The 25,028-nt window shown below is 41.2% G+C and overlaps 1 protein-coding gene across 1 annotated transcript in view; it reads right to left on the reverse strand.

Annotated features, from left to right (window-relative positions):
- osbp2b (oxysterol binding protein 2b) overlaps window positions 1–25,028 on the reverse strand; it is a 51,584-nt gene that overhangs the window by 5,214 nt on the left and 21,342 nt on the right. The window contains exons 3-13 of the mRNA XM_080467296.1: window positions 14,122–14,372; window positions 9,145–9,343; window positions 6,273–6,393; window positions 5,287–5,353; window positions 4,658–4,810; window positions 4,330–4,575; window positions 4,042–4,162; window positions 3,337–3,440; window positions 1,999–2,094; window positions 1,064–1,245; window positions 709–929 (exon numbers count right to left, since the gene is read on the reverse strand). Of these exons, the coding sequence (XP_080323422.1) occupies window positions 709–929; window positions 1,064–1,245; window positions 1,999–2,094; window positions 3,337–3,440; window positions 4,042–4,162; window positions 4,330–4,575; window positions 4,658–4,810; window positions 5,287–5,353; window positions 6,273–6,393; window positions 9,145–9,343; window positions 14,122–14,372 (1,761 nt within the window). The remainder of the gene's footprint in view (window positions 1–708; window positions 930–1,063; window positions 1,246–1,998; window positions 2,095–3,336; window positions 3,441–4,041; window positions 4,163–4,329; window positions 4,576–4,657; window positions 4,811–5,286; window positions 5,354–6,272; window positions 6,394–9,144; window positions 9,344–14,121; window positions 14,373–25,028) is intronic.

Below are 25,028 nucleotides of genomic sequence, written 5' to 3' on the forward strand. Positions count from 1 at the left end.
GTTACTGAGGCCGGTTTGGGATGAGAATGTCACATGTATGCAGGAAAAAGTTCAGTTTTTGTTTTTTTTCCTGAATCACTATTTGGAGCAGTTGACATGAGAAGGGTTTCATGCAGTTTCCATACAGAGGCAGAACACACAGAGGAGATGGTGTGTGTGTGTGTGTGTGTGTGTGTGTGTGTGTGTGTGTGTGTGTGTGTGTGTGTGTGTGTGTGTGTGTGTGTGTGTGTGTGTGTGTGTGTGTGTGTGTGTGTGTGTGTGTGTGTGTGTGTGTGTGTGTGTGTGAATGATGCACAACAGAGGGGTGACAGGGCAAACCCCCACTCACCAGAGTCATATTCACACTCTGACCATCAATAGAGGGAGGAAAAGAAAGACATGTCATGGGTACATCAAATACAATCTAGCCGACACACACACACACACACACGCACACGCGCGCACACACATGTTGCCTCCTCACCTATCATACATCAGTTTTTCTCTCATTGTGTTGTGTCTTACTGGATTTGCTCTTTAGTCAAATATTGTCTTCAATTCAACTGCTTATCTTCTGCACTCCACCTACCTCTCTGCAAAGTCCATTCCCCAACTTTGACACTATATGTCCTTCCCTCATCTTTTTTTCTTTTCTTTTTAACTATAACTGCCTCTCTTTCATCTACCTTTGCCCGTCAGCGATGGCACTTCCTGTTAAGCGTCTAATACCTTCATCCAGAGCGTCCGATGCCTCTGCTTCCCTCCGTCTTCTCACTGCTCTTTGTTTCTCCTCCAGCCTCTGCTTTTCCGAGTTTGCGTCATCCCATCGCCCTTCCTCCATCAGCCTCTGGTCTGGTCTCAGGCGGCTGTCAGTCGGTCCCACTCCATCTTCCTGCTCATTCAGGGTCAGTGCCAGCCCAGAGAAGTGGTACATGTTCTCAGCATTTTCCCTGACATAGTAAGAAAATTGGAGTTACATTGAGATGTTCAGCAATCAATCACGTCGACTCAACACTGCAGCTGTTGCACCACCACAGTGACTCATATACAGCAAAGCTATGCGAGGCTAATGAGCTGGGCTTACGGGAGGGGGTATTTCTTCCACAGCAGTTTTGGGGCCAAAGTCTGATAGACTGTTTTTTGCTTGCCCTCTCCACCACCCCCTCTGCTGCTCTGGATGATCTTTGCACTCTCCATTTTGTCATCCCATGTGCCAGAGAGGATGTAGTGAGCCTGGCCACAACTGTCCGCCACCACACCAGTCACCTGGAATAGATGAAAAATAAGCTACATGTTAGGCTTAAACATTTTCATTAAAGAAAGACATGCTCTAAATATTTGTTTCTCAGAATTGAGAAAAGTCCAAAGGGAGTCACTTCTCTGGATTGGGTGAATGTTGTCAGGTTTGTTCCCATTTCAAACAAACCCTTGTTTTGTTAGCGGGACCTCATTGTGGCCATCTGATCCTTGACCTGCACTAAGGAGATGGGCTGACACTATCTGAAAAGGGTGACTTGGTCCACTTTGTTATGCACTCTGGAGCAGTTTGATTGACGTGTGGTCGCGTAGTGACCAAAATCAACCAAACACATAATGTGGTGTGCTTCTGAAATGCAGTACTCCAGCAGGACACCATTACTGATGAATGAGGGTGGTTTGGGTCCATTATTCATCCTTGTGGGCTCTTAGCCAGCAAACATGTCGCCACAGAAACTGAACACGCGCCGCACTTAGTCCTTCACAAAACATCATTGTGGAACACATGAAAGTCATGTTGCAGTACAGTTAACCAGCATGCATTTAGCTTTTCTTTTGACTGGTGTTGAAGGTATCAGAGTCAATCGAACTTTACTTTTCTTTTAGTTTTCAACTTTGATAATGGGAAAGGAAACGACACGAAGCTTTATTGAATTTAACCAACAGGGGGCAGCATCACACCACCACAGCAAGCCACTACATGGTATGACATCATGCAGAGTCTGGGTGTCAATACAGTGTGTGAAAAATAGAAGCGTTCACCTTGCGTGGAACATCTCTGGAGAAATAACTGTATGGAGAGAACTTGAGCTGGCAGGTCTCCTTCGTTCTGTGATTCACAATCTCAATGTCACCCGACTGCACAAACAAAGAGATGCACACCAGAGCAGCATGAGAGAGAAGAACTCATGGAGCAGCACATTGATGGAACTGCATACACAGATAGATTGTGAGAAGTGATCTGAACAAAACGCTTTCTCATTTCCGTTAATGTCTGCCTTGTTTGATCAGAGGCCCATGAAATGAAATAAAATGAAATAAAATGAAATAAAATGAAATAAAACGAAATAAAATAAAATAAAATAAAATACAATAAAATAAAATCATCTGCGTGTTCAAGTCTCAGTCTTCAAATTTCTTGGAGGGAAAAACTCGAACTTAAACTCTAGGGTTATCGCCAAGTTAAGGAAAATAGAAGAATTTTGTGAATTTAATTGTAATATTCCAGCCATAAAGATTGGTCTCTCTTGATATAGTTGCTGTGTTATCAACGATACTGGCTGCTCGTGCATTAGTTGACAGTAGAACCAGAAAATTGTTTGTGGAGTTCATCAGGGAGTTGTTTGGCTGACTTCGTCCTGCACCAGAGAACAGCACTGAGCAGGGAGTAAATGAGCCATGTGAAGTGTGAGGGGAGGGAAGTACATCGAGTACAAAAAGCTTCACTTGCACAGTAAACGTGAAAATGAAGGTGGATTTTTTTTCTTTCTCAGCAGTGAAACATATGTTGGGGGAAGAATTTAGATCAATGAGGAGGTGCTGTTGTTTTTCTGTTTATCTCAAATTTGCATTCCAGTAGAAAGTATATTTGGATACATAGTTATTACACTGAAAAATAACCTGCATGGAAACATCAAACAAACAAACATTTCCCTGGAAATTTAATACATTTGTAAAGACTATTACATTTTAAAGACAAGTTCAGGCTCAATTCAGTAATTTCTATGAAACGCTTTCTTCGGTGGGATTTCCATATTGTTTATGTCTTCAACACTGAACACGGTGCTGAACAAACAGACATACACATGTGAAGCCTGCCCCTCCCACTTCATGCCACTACACACAGTAACTGGGCCATCTCAGAGAAAAAAAGACTTAATTTTAGGGCGTTAATAGAGATCAAAGCTAAAGATGAATCCCCAGAGATCATGGAACTGTGCTCTGATTGCCGCCTTCAACACTACTTTAATCTACGAGCCTGGTACAAACACTTCAGCAACACAGCAGGTAAATGTATTTCAGCTCATCTGGCATGGTTTAAAGTGTGTACGTATTTTTGATTGTGAGTCTGTGACCAATGAGAAGTGCTAATGAACAGACCTGATCGATCCACAGCTTCCCCACAATGATGTTATGAACTGTGGAGGTGACCTTTCTCCACACATAGTGGTTCCCGCTGGAGTGGAAGTGCAAGTGTATGGCACCTGACGAGAGAGAGAGAGAGCGACAAAAGAACAGAGGTGAAAAGAAAAATCTAAATCGCCCTGCTTCTGTGAATCTAAATCTGTGAACATTGTCAATTTGTTCCTGCGGCAGCTGAAAAACAAGTCACTTAATGTTCATTTGCTGCAATATATTTCCACTTTCATCCTATGTGACCTAAACCCAGAAGATTTATAACATGGATATCACCATCAACACTTTCAGCTTAGTTTTTTTTCTACTACAGAGCACCTGACAATAGGCCAGATAAATACCACTGCATGCTACAGCTGGAGCTGCACACATCAAATCTCTCATTCATTTGAGCCAACTGACCACTCTGCTTGTTCTGCCACTGCAATTTGGAGCTCCCTTTATAGCCATATTTATGTATGTGTCAAAGGGCTCATAAAAGCCTTCTGATTCATTGCCATACCCTTTCCTCTAGCTTCAGATTGTGTAGCTGGCAGATTGTTGGTGATCCTGCTCTCAAGTGGTCTGTGGAGTCTCTCTCAACCTCAAACTGACGCCCAGCATTTCGACGAGCAAGCTTTTAGTTACACATCATTTGTTAGCTTCCAAGCTGACAGAGAAATGTCTTACCCAGAGGCATTATGGAAAGGTATTTGCCACGAAACTTGCTGGCAATGGTGATTTCCTGCCACAAGGTCCAGCCTCTTTGGGAAATCACATGATGTGCAGCTGCAGGGGGGTGATGGCTTACCTAAACAGATTTTCAAACAAAAACCTTAGTACAACACGCGTAACGTGTTCATATTACCACAAAACACACATCAACACGTTTACAGTGCGACCAGACTTTGTGGGTCCAACCAGGGAGAGCTCACACCGGAGTGTGAAAACACAGACTCCCCGTGGTTCTGCAGTTACCTGCTCACACAGCGAGCGGTAGCCAAAGTCCTCCCGGCGGTCGAGCTCGTAGGTCTCACCCAGGAGGGGGTTGAAGGGCTTGGCTGTCCGATGGACCGTGGTGGAGTAGGAGGACACAGAGAAGGCAGCGACAAGGCACATCTGCTCCAGAGAGGACTCGCAGCGCGCTGCTTTGTCGAGAAGCTCGTGGTACTCCAGGTCCTCGGAGAGGCGCTGCAGCATCGACAGAGGCTCGTTGAAGTTCACCTGCACAGAGGGTAAAATGTAACTCACACAGATTTGTGTTAGCTTGCCGGCGAAAAAGAAAGATTGTGCCTCACACACTTACAGGCATGGGGATTTTAGAGAGCTCCTTGCCGATGCAGTTCTTCATGATGCTCCACAAATTGAGGGAGTAGTTGGGTTTGTCTGGGACATGAGTCCGCCTCTGTCTGCGGGGTTGCAGCTCCTTTCCTGATACATCATTACAGCCTGGAGACATCTGGGATTAGAGAGAAAGAGAAGGATGATGGGGGGGTTAAAAAAGTTGGATGAATTATTTTCTACTCCATTGACAGTTTGGCAGCAAAACAGCTGAGAAAGTGAAAGGCAAAAGGATGGCGCGACGACGACAGATGTGGGGAGAAGGAGAAGCATGAGAGTGCTGAGAGGATAGAGGAACAGATGTCTGTTTGGTAATTAAGATTTAGTAAAGTGATGTGTCTGTGTGTCTTTGGCACCACAGGAGGGAACAGTGACACAGCAGGAAGCACACACAACAGCGGCGCCTCTGTGAGTATGGCATGAATGTAGGGAAGGAAACGAAGCTTATGAGAACATCAAGACGTTACATAAATAAATCAATGCAGTGTGAGCTTCGCACCCGCACAAATGAATCTATATAAAGATTACAAAAGTCGGCAGCCTCCACAAATGTCAATCCTATTAGTCAGACGTGGTCGGGAGGCAGACTCTTACATTGTCGTCCTGGTTCCAGTCGCTGGGCTGGCCTCCGCTCGCTCCACTCAAACTGCTCTGAGATCGCCTGCAACAGAATAAAAATGGTTTCCAAAATGAACCCTGCACGTAAATGTAGAATAAATGCCCATCCTCGTTTTCTTTTCTTCTTGCCACACTTACGCACACTCACTGGGATGTGAATGCTTTGTAGAGGAGATGAATGCTATGCAGCAGTTTCTATCAGTTTTATGGACCTTTTGCAGATGAGAAATATGTTGCAAGACCTAAAAAATGATTTACTATTTGCAGGTGTGATAAGTCTTTTCTTATTTTTCTATGTACAAGACGGAGGGAATCCATTTCATAAAGTAATAGGGATGCATCACTTCAGTTTGCTCGTGTGTGTTGTTGTATTTTCTCATCTGGGGCCCAAAGATTAGAGTCAAATTATACTTGTGGGGCCCTTCATACCTTGTGGGGTTCAAAATGACATTGTACCCATTACAAGTCAGGTATGGGGCCTGAGGATCGCCTCTGAAAGGCATATGTCTTAATGAATATCCAATATCAGGTGTTTCTACCAGAAATGGCTAAATACCAGGAGGTAGTGTAACCTGATGCAGAGACAGCCATTCTTTGCGGCTCGCAAGTCAATTTTCCACATACTATTATATCATTGGTTTCAGAGGAGTGATTTGAACCATGTTGGGATCGGATGCTTTCTTTGTAGAGTTTGGATGTGTGTGGATTTTTTACTGATTCTCCTTTTTTCTCCCACACTACAAAAAAAGATGTATTTGAAGTTAATTGGTGGCTTTACCTTGCCTGTAGGTATGTATGCGGGTGTGTGGTTGTCTTTCACTGTTTACCCTGTGACTGATTGGCAACTTGCTCAGATTGTACTTCTTCTCCTACTCTGACAGCTTGGATGGGGTTGATCTGATGAGGATCTTAAACTGGATAAAGGAGAATAGAAGACGGATGAATCTTCGTATGTGACTGACCTGTGCTGTGTGTTCTCACTGGCAGTCACTGTGATGAACGCAGGGGAATCCTCCATGGCGTCAAAGTACTCAGTATCCTCATCTTCATCACTTGCCTCTTCTTTACGCGGCCTCTCACTCCCTTCACACGAGACATACACATTTGTGTGTCCACATGACATAACTAACAAAAACCACCTCACTGAGGTCCTATCCTACAGAGTTCAGGAGAAAGACGTATATAATCACATACACTTTGTGATTAATCAGGAATAATCAGCTTAGTAAAACTGGCAATGTTCCCGCTGGTCAAGTAAACTGGATGATTCACGACCCGCAGGGTGTGCTTCTCCTATATCAGCCATACGCTCAATGATCATTTCCGTGTTTAGACTAGCTTTTAAGTCGAACACACCAATCCATTCATTTCCAAATCGCAGTGCTTTTTAAATTTTTTTATTTTTATTTTTTTTAAATAAAAAGTGTCTCTTCAAAAAACAGGAGAGCTAACAATGACTGCCACTAATGGTCCAGAGTATGATTTTATCTTTAATCAAGATGTGCATTTGCAACTAGCGAAATGCACAAATTCCACTAGCCAAATTAAATAAGAAGTAATAATCATCCACGAGGGTAATCAAATGTTTTATCACCAGTTCAGCATTTAAAGGGAGTTAACACTCATCTCTGTAGCAGATTTTGAAATACCCGAGTGACAGTATATGTTTGACAAATGAAAGGAGCCTTTCTTCCATGTTGAGCCTTTTGGGGCTCCTCTATGTTGCAGATAAAGAAGATTAATGGATGCTCTAAAACTTTAAATAATAGTCAGGGTTTTATTTTATGTGCTTCGTAACTGAATTGAACCATCTATTAACATGCCTCATGCTTTTAATTTTTGTCATAAAAAAAATCTTATTCAGTTGAGAGTTGGGTAGAAGCCATTCAAGTATTGATGTGGCCAAAGTATTAGAATGTAAGCATTTATATATCTATTTATTTGAAGCTATGATAATGTGGCACCTTAACTGTGATGAGATGGTTTGATTACAATGTTTACACTGCTTTCAAATTTTCACAAAAACAACTCAGCTCACGTTTGCCGTTACAAACGCCTCTTATTCTATTCCCAGCTTAGTGCTCTCGACTGATGCACTGATCTCAAAGGTTTGACAAAAACTGATAAACTGTGCTTGATCATCAGCGCGACAGAAAATGACTACAAGTCACAGTATCTATTTTTAAACCCAACCACTACGCCAAGTAAGTTGTGTTCATTTTTAACCAATTAATGGACTGACGACCTGTCCAGGGATGATACCCTGCCTCTGTCTATAGTTGCCCCACAACGACACAGAACAAAGAGGAACACATTGTATTGTAGCACAGTCAATATTTAACCGTCGATAATGACTGAATGTGACTTTTGTTAGTTTTAGTTAGTTCAGTTTGCAAGAGGTATGATTGTCTTGACGCATCGTAATACCTTTCAGCTACACCTTGAATTCAAAATGATCAATTTAGTTCCCTGTAAAGGATTAAAAGAAACAGAGAGGGATCAGCAGTAGGAAAAGAGATTAACGCCACATTATAACACAGTTTAAAGGGAGAAAGAACGAAACAGAGACTGAAACTCATTGAACTATCCTCGTCAAAAGTTAAACCGTTTCCTCTTTCCACATTGAGCGTGTAACCCATTAAGACAATAAGCAGCATGAACATAACTATTTGTGCGCCAGGCGCGACCTCAAACTGCTTCGTCATCGAGGTTAAAACCCGCTGCTTCCAGCTCTGAACACAGGAGCACAAATAACCACAGAGGGATTCACAGAAATGTTGTCTATGGTTTTGACGGGTTGAATCGTTTGACTAAATGAACAGCGCTGTCATTTCTCTGGAGAGGACAGTGTCGAAGTCATGAGGTCTGTGGGTTTGTTCTGGATGATGCAACAAACTCGTGTGCAGTGTCTTGAGGAGAAACGGTCGATTTGACGATAAATTACATGTTTTATAGAAAAGGCAATAGTGTCATCTAATTAAAGAAAAGGCATGTATTTTTAGTTATAGGTGAACAATTGAAAATACTACAGGGATCTTAAACCAATTCCACTCCAGGAGCCTCAGACAACCAACTTTGAACCACAGGCAGTAGAAAGACCTTAAATGATGACAACTCTTCTCTCTTCTGAAAAAGTCTCTTTGAAGGGGACATCTTAGTATTAGTAGTAGTAATTTCAAAATTGTAGAATTCTTTGTGATCCTTCCTCATGCAGAATACATTTGACTGTTTTCCACTTGACTTCATGGGCAAATCTGCTGAAAGATCTGAAATCCTCTCAGCTGCAGTATTTCTCTTCAGACCACTGTGGGCCAAAATTTGTCACTTCTTAAACACCTTCAGTCTTCAGCATTCATGCTTTCAACATTTTCATGCAGAAAATAGCGAGCCTCAGTGCTACTTCACTCATCTCTCACGCATGAGCGATGTTTCCTACCATCTGCGGCTCAAGGTCTCAGTGTTATGTCCGCTACTCTCACTAAAACAATGTGACCCCCGAACAAATTAAGAACAAAAGGTAAAGGGATTTTAGTTGATAGCGTCAATGTCATTTTTAAACTTTGACATTACTGAGGGACTGTTTTTCCCTGCAGGACGCCTGTTTGTTGCCCCTGATGTACAGACAGAGGTGACGCCACATGATCTGCAGTTTCTGGTTAAGGTAATTATCATATCTAACTTAACTACTGTACAATCTAAACCTTCTGACATAACTTAAGACTTCCCTCCTTCACTTGAGGAGAATCTCTAATATTGGGCCTGAGGGGGCACAAGACTTTCAGCCTGTGAAATGAGGTCCAGAGTAACGAGTAACCCGCAGTCAGTCAGTCTCACCCTTGTTGGTGGTAGGGGCACTGGGTGTGCTGGAAACAAGCGTGGGTGCTTCTCTCCACGCACGCTCCAGGCTGTTATGCTGCTTTGCTAGCTGCTCAATGGTCTCCTCTAGATGGGTACGCTGCTCTCGCTCATACTGCAGCGCTCTCTGCCATCTCCGACTGTGCGTCTCGGCTAGGTCCAAGAAGTCTCGACACGCCTTGGGGGGAAAAATGCACAGAATTACATAATTATACTTACGGCGGTGGAAGTTGAATTCCTTGAAGATACAGTATTGACAGTGGAGAAATGTACATCCTGTTCACAATTCTCCACAGGGACAAATAAAGCTTCCTCAAAATAACTTAAAAGTTTTGTAAAGAGAGAATACAGTAAAATGTGATGCCAAGCAATTCCTTTTAAAAATAATAATTAAACTCCACTGCGTTAATGATAAAAATCATAGGACTGTGATTATTTTTTCCTGTCAGCCATTGCCAACACTCAAGAAGGAATTGGAAAGAAAAACGGTCGTAAGATATTTGTGTCAATCACCGTAATCAAGGTTGCTTATCACCACTTGCAATCATCAATATGTTAATCAACTCTTTCCGAAGCAGTTACTTCGTCCCCCCGCTGTGTGGAGAGCCCCTCAGTGCAAACTAAACAGACAACACATCAGTGACTGATGAGCTACAGTTTAAAGCTGTGATTGCAGCCCATGTTTGAGTCAAGAGGGGGCATCATTGTTGCTGTTCTGTATTTCCTGCTGAGGCAAAGAGGTTACTCCAGATCACACATATATTACATGTCAGCACTTGCCGCCTCTGCATCATGTGTCTGACAGCTTTGCCTCATAGTGACCTCAGAGGTCAATGAACCTATCATGAAGTTTCTTCACCGGTCACATATGTGACGAGATGGTCGCTGAGCTGTTTCTTTTTAACGATTATTTCCCCCCGAACCCCACCGTACAGATCAAAAACTATGTATGGTATGTTCAGCAGTTATTTGAAGAAAATGCAGCTTTGGTCCCAGAGCCAGGGGGCTGCTAAGCGTTTGCTGAAACCTCTTTGATAAAGTGGAGGCTGAAGGCAGAAATCTGGAGGGAAAGACGTGTCATAAAACTCAACCACTTTCTGTTCTTTATGTGTGAGAGAGCAGTCAGGTTGAACAACCCCACTGTTGGGAATCAGGAAGAGTTGTTACTGCACCCAATGTATTTATTATAGCTCAATCTCATAATGATAAATGCTGATAAATACTGGTCTTCTCACTGCCTCCCAGTTAGTTACAGAATAGGCCTTAAAGTTCTGGCACCAGTCGGCAAATCACGGATGATTTAGAAGCAGAATACATGAATGAAATGCGACTCCAATATAAAACTTTGAAGTGTACAGACTCAGGTCAGAGAGTGGAGCCCTGGATTCAAATCAAACATGGTAAAATTACATTTACCTGTCATGCTGTACGCAAATAGAATAAGCTACCAATATAACTTAAGTTAGGCACTTTTAAGTTCTTCTATAAAACTATTTTTAGCTTATTCTAGTTGCCTTGGGGTGCTCTATAAATAAAGCTGTCTTGCCACCTGCACTGACCAGACGGAGCAATACATCCATCCATTTATCCTTTCATACACCCACCCATCTATCTACCCACACATCCAAGCATCTATCCATTGGACATTGGGTAAAAGATGGGAGATTTATCTGGCAGGCTGTCATCATTCATCAGACTCTAGGCAATCACTATTTTGTCTTTCCTCAGTTTCATTATCTAAGCATGAATGGTGAACATTAGTCACAAGTGTCATTGTGTAAGCAAGAGTTATCACACTACCATTACTAACAACAGGACCATATGCATCTCTCAGCACTAATATCACAATACGCCCAGAAAAATGGGAAATAGTCACATAGAACAAAATGGAATTTGGTAATATTTGAAACAGATGGTCCCAAAACAACAGACCATGAAATAAAAAAAGGTAACACATCTCAATATTGATTGTTCATGCTCTAAAATGATTATATTTATGCTTTTGTCAAGATGCTGCCATTGTCACGCATTAAAGAGGAGTGGTTATATTTTCTTCCTTCTTTTGAGTTAGTCAAATACCTCACATTAAATTAGGTTTTTACAAGAGTAAAAGTCACTGACTGGTACAGTAGAACATAAAAAGGGTAATACACTGAATATAAGTGATACTTATACTCAAAAAACACAGAATGCAAATGCAAGATTTTCTACCTTTTTCATTTTTGGGACAAGTAAGATACTCAAGATGAACCATTTTGTATCAATTAGGTTTTAAATGACAATATAAAGCAACAACAGACTTTTACTATGAATGTATTCATGTTCATATCTTTTATAATGTGACTGTGACAGTATTTGGTCAAGTAAGAGAGATTTTTTATTATTTTAATGGTAATCATAAAAAAGAAGTGTAGGCTAATAACTGCAGCTCAGTTGTGAGTTCTGATTCTAACAAAATAAAATCTGAATCAGAAACTAAATATGTAAGTATAAAGTAATACACCAGCCAGGTATTTACGGTTTCAAAATGACAATCTAACAAAAGCAGTCTCCAATCAGTGGCTTACCTGTAGCAGTCTTGCACAAACTCTATGAACATCAGTGATTGAGCTTCAGTTTAAATGCTACTCATGCATATGACGCTGCGGTCTACTTCCTCAGACAAACCCACGATATGAAACTCATGCGTGCATTAAAAAAGTAGAACACTTCCAGTTTTTAACTGCTGACTCTCGAGTACAACGTAGACTTGCATGTGACTTCCTGTGGGGAACAGGGTTGATAAAGGCTTAAAAAGATGAATGGGCTCGCAGCAGTGAATACGTAAAGTAGAGCTGGCATTGAAGTCCACTGGTGTTAAATTAAGAGTAAAAGCTGGGGCATGAATGACGTGGCAAATAATTTATTGAATCTGAGCTAGAATCCTTGTGATTTGAGAATACTAAGATTGAATTTGGGGTAATCACATGCATGTGAAAAAAAAAGGAAGAAAAAAAAGCCAGTGTGGCGTCAGAGCACAGTTGAGAAGGGTCAGCGGTGAATGAACTAGAATACGCTTCTCCCTCAGAGCCAGACTCAGATCCCCCACAGCAGCTCGCTGTGTATTTTTGATTATGGCCAACTTAATTTCACTCTTAAATTCACCCATAACATATAAAGCCCTTCTTCTAAAATTAAAGATGTAAACAAAGGTGTAGCAATCAAAGAGGGCAGACTTTCACTAAAGCACAAATTGTACTTAAATCTGCAATACATGTGCCATCGAATATCCAGACATTATTTCAAAAGTTTTACAATTCTGTCACAATCCACTCATGTCTCAATAAAGCCTATCTTTACCTGTCAATGTGGTTTAATGTGGAGTAAATGTGCTTTACTGCCTTTGATTGAAGATTGTTATGTATATCAGTAAATAAGCCATATGCTTCTATGTTGCAATGACATGGAAAGTGAAGAGAAAGTTGTGAATCTATCAAGCGAGTCACACTTGCTCCAATTTTTAATGGATTCTTTCTCTCTTGGCCCATGAAAACACCCTTTCTAATGAACTGCATAAAATTAGGGTGATTTTCTCACTTACAAAAGAACTCTATTGAATATAACTTCCTTGTGAAGCTCACTTCATTGATAATCTACCAGTCTTTACAGGAACTCAACACATGCTGGTAAAAAGGCTAAATTACATAACCTGTACAACTCTCTGCTTGACTACAGCCTGTTAAGACACTACAGAAAAACACTATGGGGAATTTGTGGCAACATTTCTTTCTCATTAAAAGCAGAGTCTTGACAATTCAGATGATATTTTAATGAGTTAGGCAATCCAAAGAGGGTCAATTTAATCACTGGTCGGGTAGGTTTCATTTCCCTATACCAATTAATTAAAGAAATATGACAAGAGATTCATTATTTAGAGCTATGGTGTTCAATGTAACTTCAGTGCAAGCCAAATGAAACTTCTCTCCTCATTATACTGTTTCATGTCTCTTAACACATCGAATTAATGTCTCTTTTAACTCACTACATGAACTTATACCAAAATCTGGGTCAGGGCAAATGCACTCTAAAGCCAGCTATGTCTGACTGCATTATATTTACACCCAACAAGCACATATATAACCACAACGCTGACCACTGTTTGTCAGACATGCATGGTAGCTGAAATGAAATGAAAAATCACTGACTTCAATAAAGTCACTGTCAGATGAAAGAAGAAAGACCAACCTTGTCTGATTATCTGTCTTTAATGAGGGCAGCTCTGTCTGTCTGTAGTCCAGAAGGCTCTGACATTCCACACCGAGCAGGGAGAGTTGAGAGACGAGGGAGGCGTGGGGAACAGGGACTATTCCTGTCATCCCCACCCACCATCATATCTGGTATCAATCCTTCAAGACCGCAGTCCTCCCTGAACTTTCATCCACTACTGACATACAGTAAAGCCCCCGGTATTTACCGGTGGGTACACTGGAACCGAGCCATCTACAGTAGAGCCTTTCTGATTTTCTTGCTTGGACAGAAACTCAACATATGGCTGTTAAACAAAACCTGGCTTTGTTTATTTTGATGGCCAAAGCGTTAAAAATAGCAAAACTGCATTTATTATTAGCTCCTTTGTTGTCACTTAGATATTTTTAAATCGTTTTCAAGGAATTATTAACATGAAGTTCCATGCACAGGAATCACAATCACTAACACGATAACACACACCCACGTTTTAGTAGACTGAACAGGACCTGGTGGGGACCAAGCCTGCAGTCTCTGTGCCTGCAGTCGCCTGGTTCTCATTTAACATGCTGCACAGTGAAGTGATCTCATCTCTCCTCACTCAGTTACCAGGACATCATAGACGACTGGTATTCCTGTCACATCGATCATGCTCAAGCATGCGGGACACAGATCACTAGTGCCCTGCTGCTGCTGGGTTTTGCAGCGCAGTCGGTCCTTAGGACTACTTACATTGATCATAGCATTGGAAGTGATGCGGAAGAGGGTGGCTCGCTCGTTGACTGCCTTGATCTTTTCTCCCCCTTCCACAGGAACCTTCAGGCCCTCGAGTTCACTCAGGGACCGCTGCAGGGCCGCCCCGTGTTTGGCGATCAGGTCATTACACGTGCTGAGGTCATCAAGTTTGCTGACGAGTATTTTCAGGGTGCCCTGAATCTCGCTGCGGTCTGACTGGGATGTGGGCTCCTCGTCCCCCGAGTCATCTGGAAGAATTAATAATGACAAAGGTTAATACAGCATGGATTTCTTATACATTTTCATCGATGGAAGTAGCTGCATGAGATAGCCACATTGTGTTTTGACAATGATTTAAAATAATCAAATCAAACTCTATTTATATAGCACTTTTCATACAAAAGTTGTAGCACAATGTGTTTCATATACTATAATAATGGTAGTGTTTTGTTCTGATCAAGAGATTAAGAATTATTAAAATGGATGCTAGACTGATTTCATTCGGACGCTTGCATGTGACGCATCAATGAACAAGACAACAGCAGAAATCCTGAGGAGCTTACCCAACCTAAGTTGTATTTGACATTTAAATACCCATGAGTCTGTGCTGCCGCAGCTGCCTTTCCCTGAGATATCATTAAAGAGAGGTTACTCAAGGTTAAACAGAACATGCGAGAACAGTGCTGCAGTGTCAGTTCTGTTACACACACATATAAACACACACTCATGGACAGAAATATACCGGGGTAAGACCCAGGTCCATAAACAGCTGAGTGACGACATACAGAGAACAAATCCAAAAAGAAAACGGAGCTGTGACTCTTCAAAAAGAGGTGGATACACACATAAGAGTTTTAGAACAGAACTCCATTTCATAAAGAATTTCATTTGGGCAGAAGCCACAGAATACAACAGAAAAGAGCAGCGGAACAAAAGTCCCTGGTCATAATGCAACTGCTGACACTTGTAGTTATGCAGCATACTTGGGAAGCTCCATGTTTTGATCCTCACAGATGAGAATAATCCCCCACCAACTGTTACAGCATCTGTGTTACACACTTCTCTTTTAATGACTCCAAACAAGCTCATATGGTAGGGAGGAATCAGAAGGGCCACTTTCACTGTCGTCATCCTTGTTCTTGACACTTTGAAAAGCTGGAAGCACACAGAGCACTAACATATAAAATTACTGCCTAAGCTAAAAAAAACCTCCCAACACATCACTAAGGTGAAGAGGAGGAGGAGGAGCCGGAGGAGGAAGAGGAGGAGCCGGAGGAGGGGAAGCAGCAATACATCGAGTTCTTATAGAATAAGAACAAAAGTGAGGACAAGGTGGAGGACTGTATATCCCAGCAGAGAAAGTATTCAGGTAATAGTGAAGTTAAAGTGAGGAGAGTCTCTCCTAATTCTGGTCCAACCTACTGACCCTGTAACGCTCTCATGTCTAGAAAGTGCTGCTTGCCTGCGTTCCATGATGGAGCAGCATGCACACTCCTCTTTGTCACATTGCAAAGGTCTGTTATGTAGCTGATGGGGGAGGCTGTCGTCTTGGTTTGATGCAGCATTAGAGCGTCACTCTCTCCAGAGAACAGCTGGTTGTGACCTCGCAGCGGAGGAGACCAACACCTCCGTCAAGCCGATTTACACCATGCAAGGATAACATGGATACCTTCCTGTGGTATGGTGGTAGTCTGTCACTTTCAACCGGACATGAATTACTGGATTTAAGTTTAGTCAGGAGCTTTGTCTTGTGCTGTGTCCAGCATCACAGAGAAGCAAGTAACACAAGGTCATTTAAGGGTTAAAATTTCACATCAACATTTCCACTGACTGACTTATGATTATGACTAAGTTTGAGTCCTTGCCTTTGACTGGATAATCTTACTGAGCATGGTTCTGAACAGAGGTTGATTTTAAGGCTGAAATCAACCCAGATAATTAAGAAACTGATCACAGATCAGCTTCACTGTGTCGAATTCATTTTCGGATTAAAATTAAATTAGTAATGACCTTCATGATTCACCCAATGACTCGAGTTCTCATTTAATTTTTTTGTAGCGCCTGCTTGTGGTTGACATTTGACCAGTGAAAAGTCCCCACGGTACTTGAAAAAAGCAGTCTGGACAGTATCATTTACAATGTTTTTGTATGTTGATTCTGTATATACTTTTTATTGTTGGGCTCACCGTACCTCTTGTTAAATGCTCCTTAACAAATGTTAACCTACTTACATTAAGATGTTAGCATTTCAAACTACAGCCTCACTGTGAGTTGGCGAGTTCTTGATCTGCAACAAAACACAACTTTGGTATTTCTGCAATCTGCATTTCTTATTTGAGTAGCATACTGTTTCACTCTAGGGACCACGTAAACAACATTCTACAGATAAATAAAGCAGCACAGCCTACACACTAAAGTTAACATGATAAAAAATGACCCGGAGAAAGAGAGAAAGAAAGGGAAGGACATAAAGTCTCTCACCATGTTTGTATTCCTGGGCATCCATTTTCACCCCAAAGGGAACACAAGTTCAGCCAGTATTCACTTAGTAGACATGAAAAATAGGCTTCTGGAGGAATAAATCTGCTTGCTAATCCAAAGGTACAGGCGTGATCTAACCTGAAGAAAGCTGGAGTATACAATTCCACTGACGTCGACTCAGTACCAGCCACATCAGGTTAGCCAAAATTCCAATAAAGTCACAGAGATGAAACAATAAGATGACTGAAAGACGGGAGTTCAGAGAAAAAAACAGCAGTACAAACTGCAGGAGACAAGCAAATTTGTGGCTGAGAAAACCAAGGAGTGAGTTAGGAGAGTCCGGGAGCATAATGAAATCAGCCTTAAATTGATAAAGTATGACTACAGTACAAGTACTTTATACAGACAGGTCAGTTGATTTGTCGTTTGAATTTCACCCACAAGGCAACAATTAACCTCTTAGATAATATTACATATTTACAAGCTCAAGGTGGGTTACCTCACTTATTTGTAACTGAGAACAGAGGAGGTTTTTTTGTATTTATTCATGTACATTTGAGAGTAAAAATACTTTCTCAGGCAAATGCAAAGAAAATTGCTTCTGAGTACAAATATAAAAAAACAAAACATTAATAGAATCAGCAACATTTGAGGGATTTTACTCACTTTTATGATTATCAGTTTGATCAGTTCTTGAAAGAAAATAAACCAATTAAGGCAAAAACCTTTTAAAGGCTTAAAACAGCGATCAGAAGCTCTCGTGTGTGTAATCAGGGTTAGGGTTAGATTGAGTATCTCACACACACACACACACACACACACACACACACACACACACACACACACACACACACACACACACACACACACACACACACACACACACACACACACACACACACACACACACACACACACACACACACACACACACACACACACACACACACACACACACACACACACACACACACACACACACACACACACACACACACACAGTGTGTGTTCAGATTAAAATCTGAAATACAGAAAGTAGCCGATCATAAAATAATTACTTATAAAAACAGGCAACCGTTAAAAAGCAAATTGTTTAAAATTTGAAACTCTGTGAGAAGAGTACAGCTTCAAGTTGGAGGCGGTACTTCATAGACCAAAGAGGGGATTTTTTTTGTACAACATACAAAGGTTTCTGTTTGCAGTAGTTCCTTAAAATGTGGTTAGGTATGTATTAGATTAGAAAACATAGCAAGCAGCCTAAGCAAAAGAAAACAAAAATATAACAGTATCTTCTGTTCTGGTCAAAATTCAAGGTTAGCAAATGTCAAAGCTACCCCTGACTGAGGCACAGGAAACTTGAGCCTAATTCTCTGCATCACGTCCACATTTGAGAGTGTGAAATTACATAGGAGGGGACGATGTAGCATTAGGGTGATTTCAGAGGTGGAAAAAAAAACCCAAAAAACTGATCACAGAGATAAGAAGCCAAAAATCGCACAGACCACAATATTTATATGAGTGGATCTTACTGATTGGTTGTGAGTTTTGTCTGTGGTACCTGTATATGCAACCATAACATTTAAACGACGGCTATAAAACACAGCTACTTAAAGTCACTGCCAGAACAGCAGGGAGGCTTTGCTCATATTATTCACCGCCATTCTGCCAATGAGCCCAGCAGAACCTTGCGCAGCCACTTAAAAATAAACTGTCACATGTGCCGAGGCATATTCGGAGTCTGAGGAGAGAGCACAGTGTCTGTAAAACTAATTCTTATTACTAAGCTGTTCTGACACACATCCTGAGCCTATAATTGTGGCCCATCTAGTTTTACAGCCTGCAACACTGAGATGGAACTGGGAAACAAGAGTTTTCCTCGGAGTTCACAGCAGCAGGCAAAAGGAGCTCAAATATGTGTGTTTTTTCACATGACCCATGTCATTTATTTTAAAGACAATTTGAAAAGCACAAATCCATTTTTTTCATATATGGTACCAAATCTAATATAGACCTGAGACATTTCAAAGTGACAAACAATGAAGGAAACTCTGCATCCACGCGTACCTCTGTAAAGACGCAGCAGCCATTCCACAATGGAGTCTGTTGGCTGTTGCATTTATTCATACAATGAACCACAATGCAAAACCTCATCTTGTGGAATAAATATCTGAGTTGAGCATTAAACCCTGCGATGTCAATGTCACTTAAGTTAAGTACACATAGCACTGAATAAAAGTGGAGAAAGACATAATGAGCTCAACTGCAGGAGAGGGAAATGATTTCAGTCAAATAAAAGTATGGTGTGCAGTGTTTCTTTTTTTTTTAAGTGAAATCTTTAAAATAGTGTCCTACCATTTACGTTTCACTTGTTGCACTGAATGGACACCAAAGTTAGCAAAATAAGTATCTAGCCAAAGCCTGGGCATCTAGTCTGATCAGAAAACTTACAGACCCAACTAAGCCCAACTGTGAGTCATTTCCAGAAGCCCCTCTAACTTAAAATCAAACAACAAAAGTCTGACTAAAACTCAAAAGAGCTGGACTCAAGACCCACTACTCACTACTGCCACCTTATACACAAAAGTGGCATTACTTCAATATTACTATACTTGATCTTCACACATACCTCCTGCTGGATCTCACTCTGACCTGAAATAACAAGTAAATATTGCATGTCTGTGCATCGGCATCACAGCCCAGCCCACCTTCTCACATCTGCGACCCTTTCCCTCACATCAGCAGATGCAGATGGATGACTTCTTACGGCAAAGTCGACGCCGCGAGGCAAGGCCAGAAAGCCATTACCACACAAGTCATGCCTCAAGGGCGAGCTACTGCCCCCTTCCCCCACATCCTACCACCTCGAAACCACCTTCTATCTACACCAATGGAAGTCAGTTTCTTGTCTTCACCTGCAGCTATACTACGTTCTTCTTAAATTATATAATTTCAGCAAAGATCTGGCCCCGATAACAGCTCGTTATAGGTCACAGCTCATCGAATGGCAGCATTTCAGAAGGTAAACACACATCCATCCTGCTCGTCAATATGCGCACAGCGCCGTTGTCCTCCACTTCGTCCATACTGTCCATCTCAGCAATGAGCACAGAAGTGTTGAGCGAGCGGGAAACCAAAAATGGGAAAAAGCAGGAGAACAGGAGGCGGGAGTATGTAATTGGGTGTGCAGCAGTCTGAGATCTCCCTGTCAGGGCTCGTCTCCCTGCTCGTCCCTGAGGGGAGGCTGTCAGATCAGCACAGCCAGGCCTCCGGCTGACAAGATGTCACCCTGTGGCAGCAGAGCACATGGGAGAAGTGTACAGTCCCTCTGGATTAAAGACGGTATTTAAATAGAACCTAGAATGACTTTTCATTGGGGCAGAGTTTATTTCATTTCTAAATCTAAGTCAGTTTCAGATTGAGAAGTAAAAGTGTCAGCAGCATGGCCAGAAAATAAAACACACTGGAATTCATATTATCATTATTGTTATTGGCCATTGAGCTCCATGGGCAATAAACGGTAATTCATTGCATCCCAATGCAATATGAAATACTAGTAATAATTCACATATTTAGTCAGCAACTGTTGTAGCTGTTACACTTGTGCTTTTGGATTTTAAATTAGTTTCTATAACTCATTTAATAAAAGGCTTCATCCTGACGGCCACATTTTTTTTTGGTGCTGCTTTGCCCTTTCAAAGCTTTCTGGGGTCCCAGACGCTTGCCTAAAACGACAATAAATCAAATCATTTACTTAAGAACAGAAAAGCCTCTCTGAAACGTGTAATGTCACATAAATGCATAAGAACCATGATATAGTCAGTGAATATGGATACAAATACTCATTAGCGACTTTGGACTACTGCATTCAGGAAAAAGAATTATACTTCTTCAGAAGAGGATAAACATGCTTTCCTTAGGGAATGTAGGCAAAGCATGCCTCCTTTTAACATATAATTAGTTGTTGTTTTACTATCTGGATGCAATAACTGGGTATTCATTTCTTTGTTTCTTGCCCTGTGAGGGACTGGCGACCTGTCCAGGGTCTAACCTTCCCTCACCCATAGTAAACTGGGATTGGCACCAACACCCTGCGACCCGGCACAGGATTAAACTGTGATTTAAGAATCAAATGTACACCTGAGAAAATAGAGGAAAATGACAGGTATTTCTTTACTTTCTTGAATGCTTTTGAATCTGTGCACAAAAATGATATAGTGATTGACTTTTCATTAAAATGATACCTAATGATTAACAATATTCACGCTCCTGTCAGGGACAGCCGTCACATCTAAACTGAAGATTATATTTCCAGCAAAGAAGATTTATTTTCTTCAGCACAGACAGTCAAAACAATTTTGATTGAGTGTCCAAAAGAAGCTGAAGCTATAAGAAGTGTATGTGAAACAGAAGACAGTACAAAGTGGATAAGGAGCACGGATGCATCCCACTGGATGGGACTGTAATCCTGGCCAGTAATTGCTAACTGGCTCCAGCCCTCCCCAGAGGTGCATCACGGGGAGACAAACCGAGGAGGCAGCGGGTTAAACGCAGTAACACGGCACTCAGCTCTCCACAAGCAAATGAGAAACTGTGCAGTGCAACCCATCACTGTCCCCAAAGCTCTGCAGTACAGCACAAGCGGTGTGTCCGATCGAACGCTCTCAGAAAGCAGCAAACAACCAAAGATGAGATGAGCAGCAGAGTTTAAATCGGTCATGTTTTATAATCTGCAAGGGTTGAAAATAAATCAGTTTGCAGCCTGCTTCATTTTTATATACTAGTATCCTGAGTTACTTTAAAAAAAAAAAAATAAAATCCCAGATGGTGCATTAAACCTGTAAAAATAAAATAGCTCAGTCTTACAGCATACCTCAGTCAGGTGTTTTATGAGCATTAATTAACCTGCAGCCTCAGAACACGAACACAGCTCAGCTGCACAGGTCTGGTCACTGTGTCTGAGCTGGATATTGCTCCAGTAATTAAAAAAAAAAATCACCGCTGTGCAGACCTGTGTTTGTCTTCTTAGACGGTAGATAGTGAACTGTTTTATACTGTATCTGATCTGTACTCACTGGCAGTTATTCCAAAACACAATCACAATACTGATGACCCACATCTTCCATTTATACATTTTTCACAAACATGGATGCAGAGACGAAGAAGGGGAGTGTTTGTTGACAGCTGCCTTATTATAGGAAATAAAAGATGATCAAATGAATGCTGAGGCTAACACCCTCGACAGAGTGACAATGTACGCTGATTATTAGTGGTACGGCTCACCGTACGGATGCAGTAGAATGAATTTCCCCTCCCAATATCCAATATGTCAATGTTTTCCAGCCTTTTTGGTTACCAAGGTATTTACACTTTTCCCCCCCAAATAATTGCAGAAAACATCTACATCACAAGTAGCATAAATATGCTGGCTTACAGTATAGTGGACTATTAACAGATGTCAATGCATAACATTTTTTGGGGGGGTAATTTACAAATTCATTAGGAGAAAGAAGAAAAAATCTTTACATTCATACTACAAGTATTTCACTCAAGTAATTACCAAAATGATCTGGCACTACACTCCAAAGACTTATAACTTAAAAGAAAACTTGACTCTCGCCGGGTACGAGTCCTCCTTAGACACATTCACTATATAACAATTAGATCAAATGAACAATACATTTGTCAGGTTAACATAATAACATACAGTTTGTCAATACAAGACAATTGTTTTCTCTCAATAATACAGCTTTGTCTTAAAACATTATTAAATGTGGATTTTTGCTGTAATGAACGAATCAAATCATTTCCCATCAGCCTCGTCTCTTTCATCACTGAAATGGCAAAACAACAAAGCCAGGTGACTTTCAACAACTCAACAATCATGAAGATCTCCTATTGACAGCTCAGACTATTGATAAGTACTCACTATTGAATTAGTGTTGTCAGAGTTCATAAAGGGTCACTGAGGTCAGGGTCGGTTCAGAGCACAGCTAAACTGTGATCCATCTGCTGCTGCCAGTGCTGCAAGAAAAAGGAGCCATAGAGGCGATTGTTGCAGAGAAGTCTAGGAGGCATTGCATAAGTACTCTTAAGTTATGTGCATTAATATCTGGTCATTTTTAAATGACGACAGCAGAGGCAGGCACACTCTGCACCGGACCCCGTGCTTTGACCCCTCTTGAGAAAATGCTTTCAGTATGTGCAACAGGCTGTGTTTTTAAATCGAGGGGAGGAGAAAACTTTTTGTTTTCTACCTCTTCTGCAGCGCTGTGCGATATCTTTTGGTTGATGAATGTGAACTATGTATTTATTTGTACAAGTTCCAAAATGGAAAAGTCTCAAAGCAGAACCAGAAGCATACTTGAATAAGAAGCGACTGACAAGTATATGTAGAATCTGACATGGGAGCGAAGCTTCAGGAGAGGTTTTACGCATGAAGAAAGCCACTCATAATAAGTCTGCCCATCACAGTGGCATCAGTGTACCTAGAAATTTCCACTGCACAAGAAAACACTTCATTGTCAGGGAGGACAGATTTTCAAAGGCAGGCCCTCATGCTGGAGGACTGATATAGCAATTGAAAACAGATATGAGTCCAGGCTCATGAAACACAGCGGTCTGACAATTTCTTTGAGGGAATAAAAAAAAGAAATCTCTGTTGGCCACTTTATTTGTTATCCGATTATTTATTTTCACCAGAAGAACTGAGCAGGATGCATTTTCTTATTCTAAATTATATTTTAAAGACACTTGGGAAATTATCTTTATGCTTTACTTTTTCTTTTGGCAGCATATAACATGATTCTTGTATTGAGAAATAAATGCACTTTCCTCATTAGAATTGGCTTTTGCTGCCTTATTAGCTCACAAACCCCAATTCCAGCCTGAAACTGGAGAGCAGCTTTCAAGCCAGTGAAAATGGCTGTCAGCAAGATACGATGTATTTGGCATGTGTGTGCTTCTCTCTCTGCCATGCTAAGTTGGGACAATCGAAAGTGTCTCATTATTCAGGCTGCCCCTTTTTTTTTTTTTGCTTTTCTCAACAGCAGCCTGGTTGCAAGACTGAGCGCTCCAATTTAGTGTGTGGTTTCAACTTGCCCCAGGCTACAGCTCAACTGTGTGAACAACCTCTCAGCAATTCACATTGAACAACTGTATGCGCTTTGTGCCATAAACAGGACTTCGTTAAAATCGGGTCTGATGTCATATGCTTGTTCTGTATGCTTGGTTTAGGTTATATCAAAAACTATATTGGAAAGAGGAAAAAGAGCAGTGCTTCTGTATATATACATATATCACAGCCATTCAGTTGAATTCCAACAGGCACACCTGTTTTATCTCAACAAGGTGTGGATTAGGTGATCGCCTGAACTGAATCGGATTCAACTAAGAAAATACTACAAGCCTTTGCTGTGGTCATCACTATCCTCTTGCAAAAGGACCAGCTGGGTGGCAACACCAGTGCTGGTCATACCTCGAAGCTAACTGGATTCACAAAAGAACTATTGAGCTTGCCAAAAGAATTGAAAAGAAAAGTTTTGTGTGAATAAAAGAAGGGTCAATTCTGGCTTTACTGAGAGGGATAGAGTGAGTGTTGGATTGCTTCCATCTGTTAAAATCCTGAAGACTCAGAAGAACAAGGTCAAGCAGCAGACATTCAGAACAACAAAGTTACAGTCTGGCAGAAGCCGAAAACCACCGTCCACTGACCAGAACACAGAGTCTTGATGTCAAAGTGCTTTTGACATCAGTACGTGGCATTTCACTGAACTTCTTTTAACTGATGACGTTCAGAAACTACCCTGGAGCCACTCAGTAATGGAACTTGGTCTTCCAGGTTATTGCCTTTGGATCGATGCAGAGACTGATAAAGATCTTTTTTCTGACTCATGTTCCTGTAGTTCCATCACAACATACACTTGAGGAGAAGAGTGTAAAACAAATACTATAGTAAATGTTAAAACAGCATACACTGCACTACCTGTGCCAACTTCACTCCAGTGAACAAACAGACAAGTGAGGAGAGTGAGAGCCCGCGGCTTAAGAGCACAGCTGTTCAACTCCACATTGTTCAACTCTGCCATGGGTGAAGAGAAATGAACAGAGATAGGTGAAAACATTTCTTGGAAACGCAAAGGAAACAGTGATAGATCAAATGTATATCTCTGTAGCTGCAATGGTAACAACATAATCATACAGGCAACACAAAGCATATCATACGATGTCATTAACCAGTAATAGTATATCGATTTGTTCTGTGTAGAATCCTTTCCTGTGTGGTCAACGGCTTACACGCTATAATATTTCTTGTTAGTGGAAAGCTGAAATTTTTTTCAATAATATTCCTCACCACCCCTACATGATAACAAACAGGTGCTAGGACCATGGGATTTACAACAGATCTCCTTTTACTGTCCCCTAAT

The sequence above is a fragment of the Lipophrys pholis genome (assembly GCF_963383615.2).
Source record: "Lipophrys pholis genome assembly, chromosome: 7".
NCBI classification, from domain to species: Eukaryota; Metazoa; Chordata; class Actinopteri; order Blenniiformes; family Blenniidae; genus Lipophrys; species Lipophrys pholis.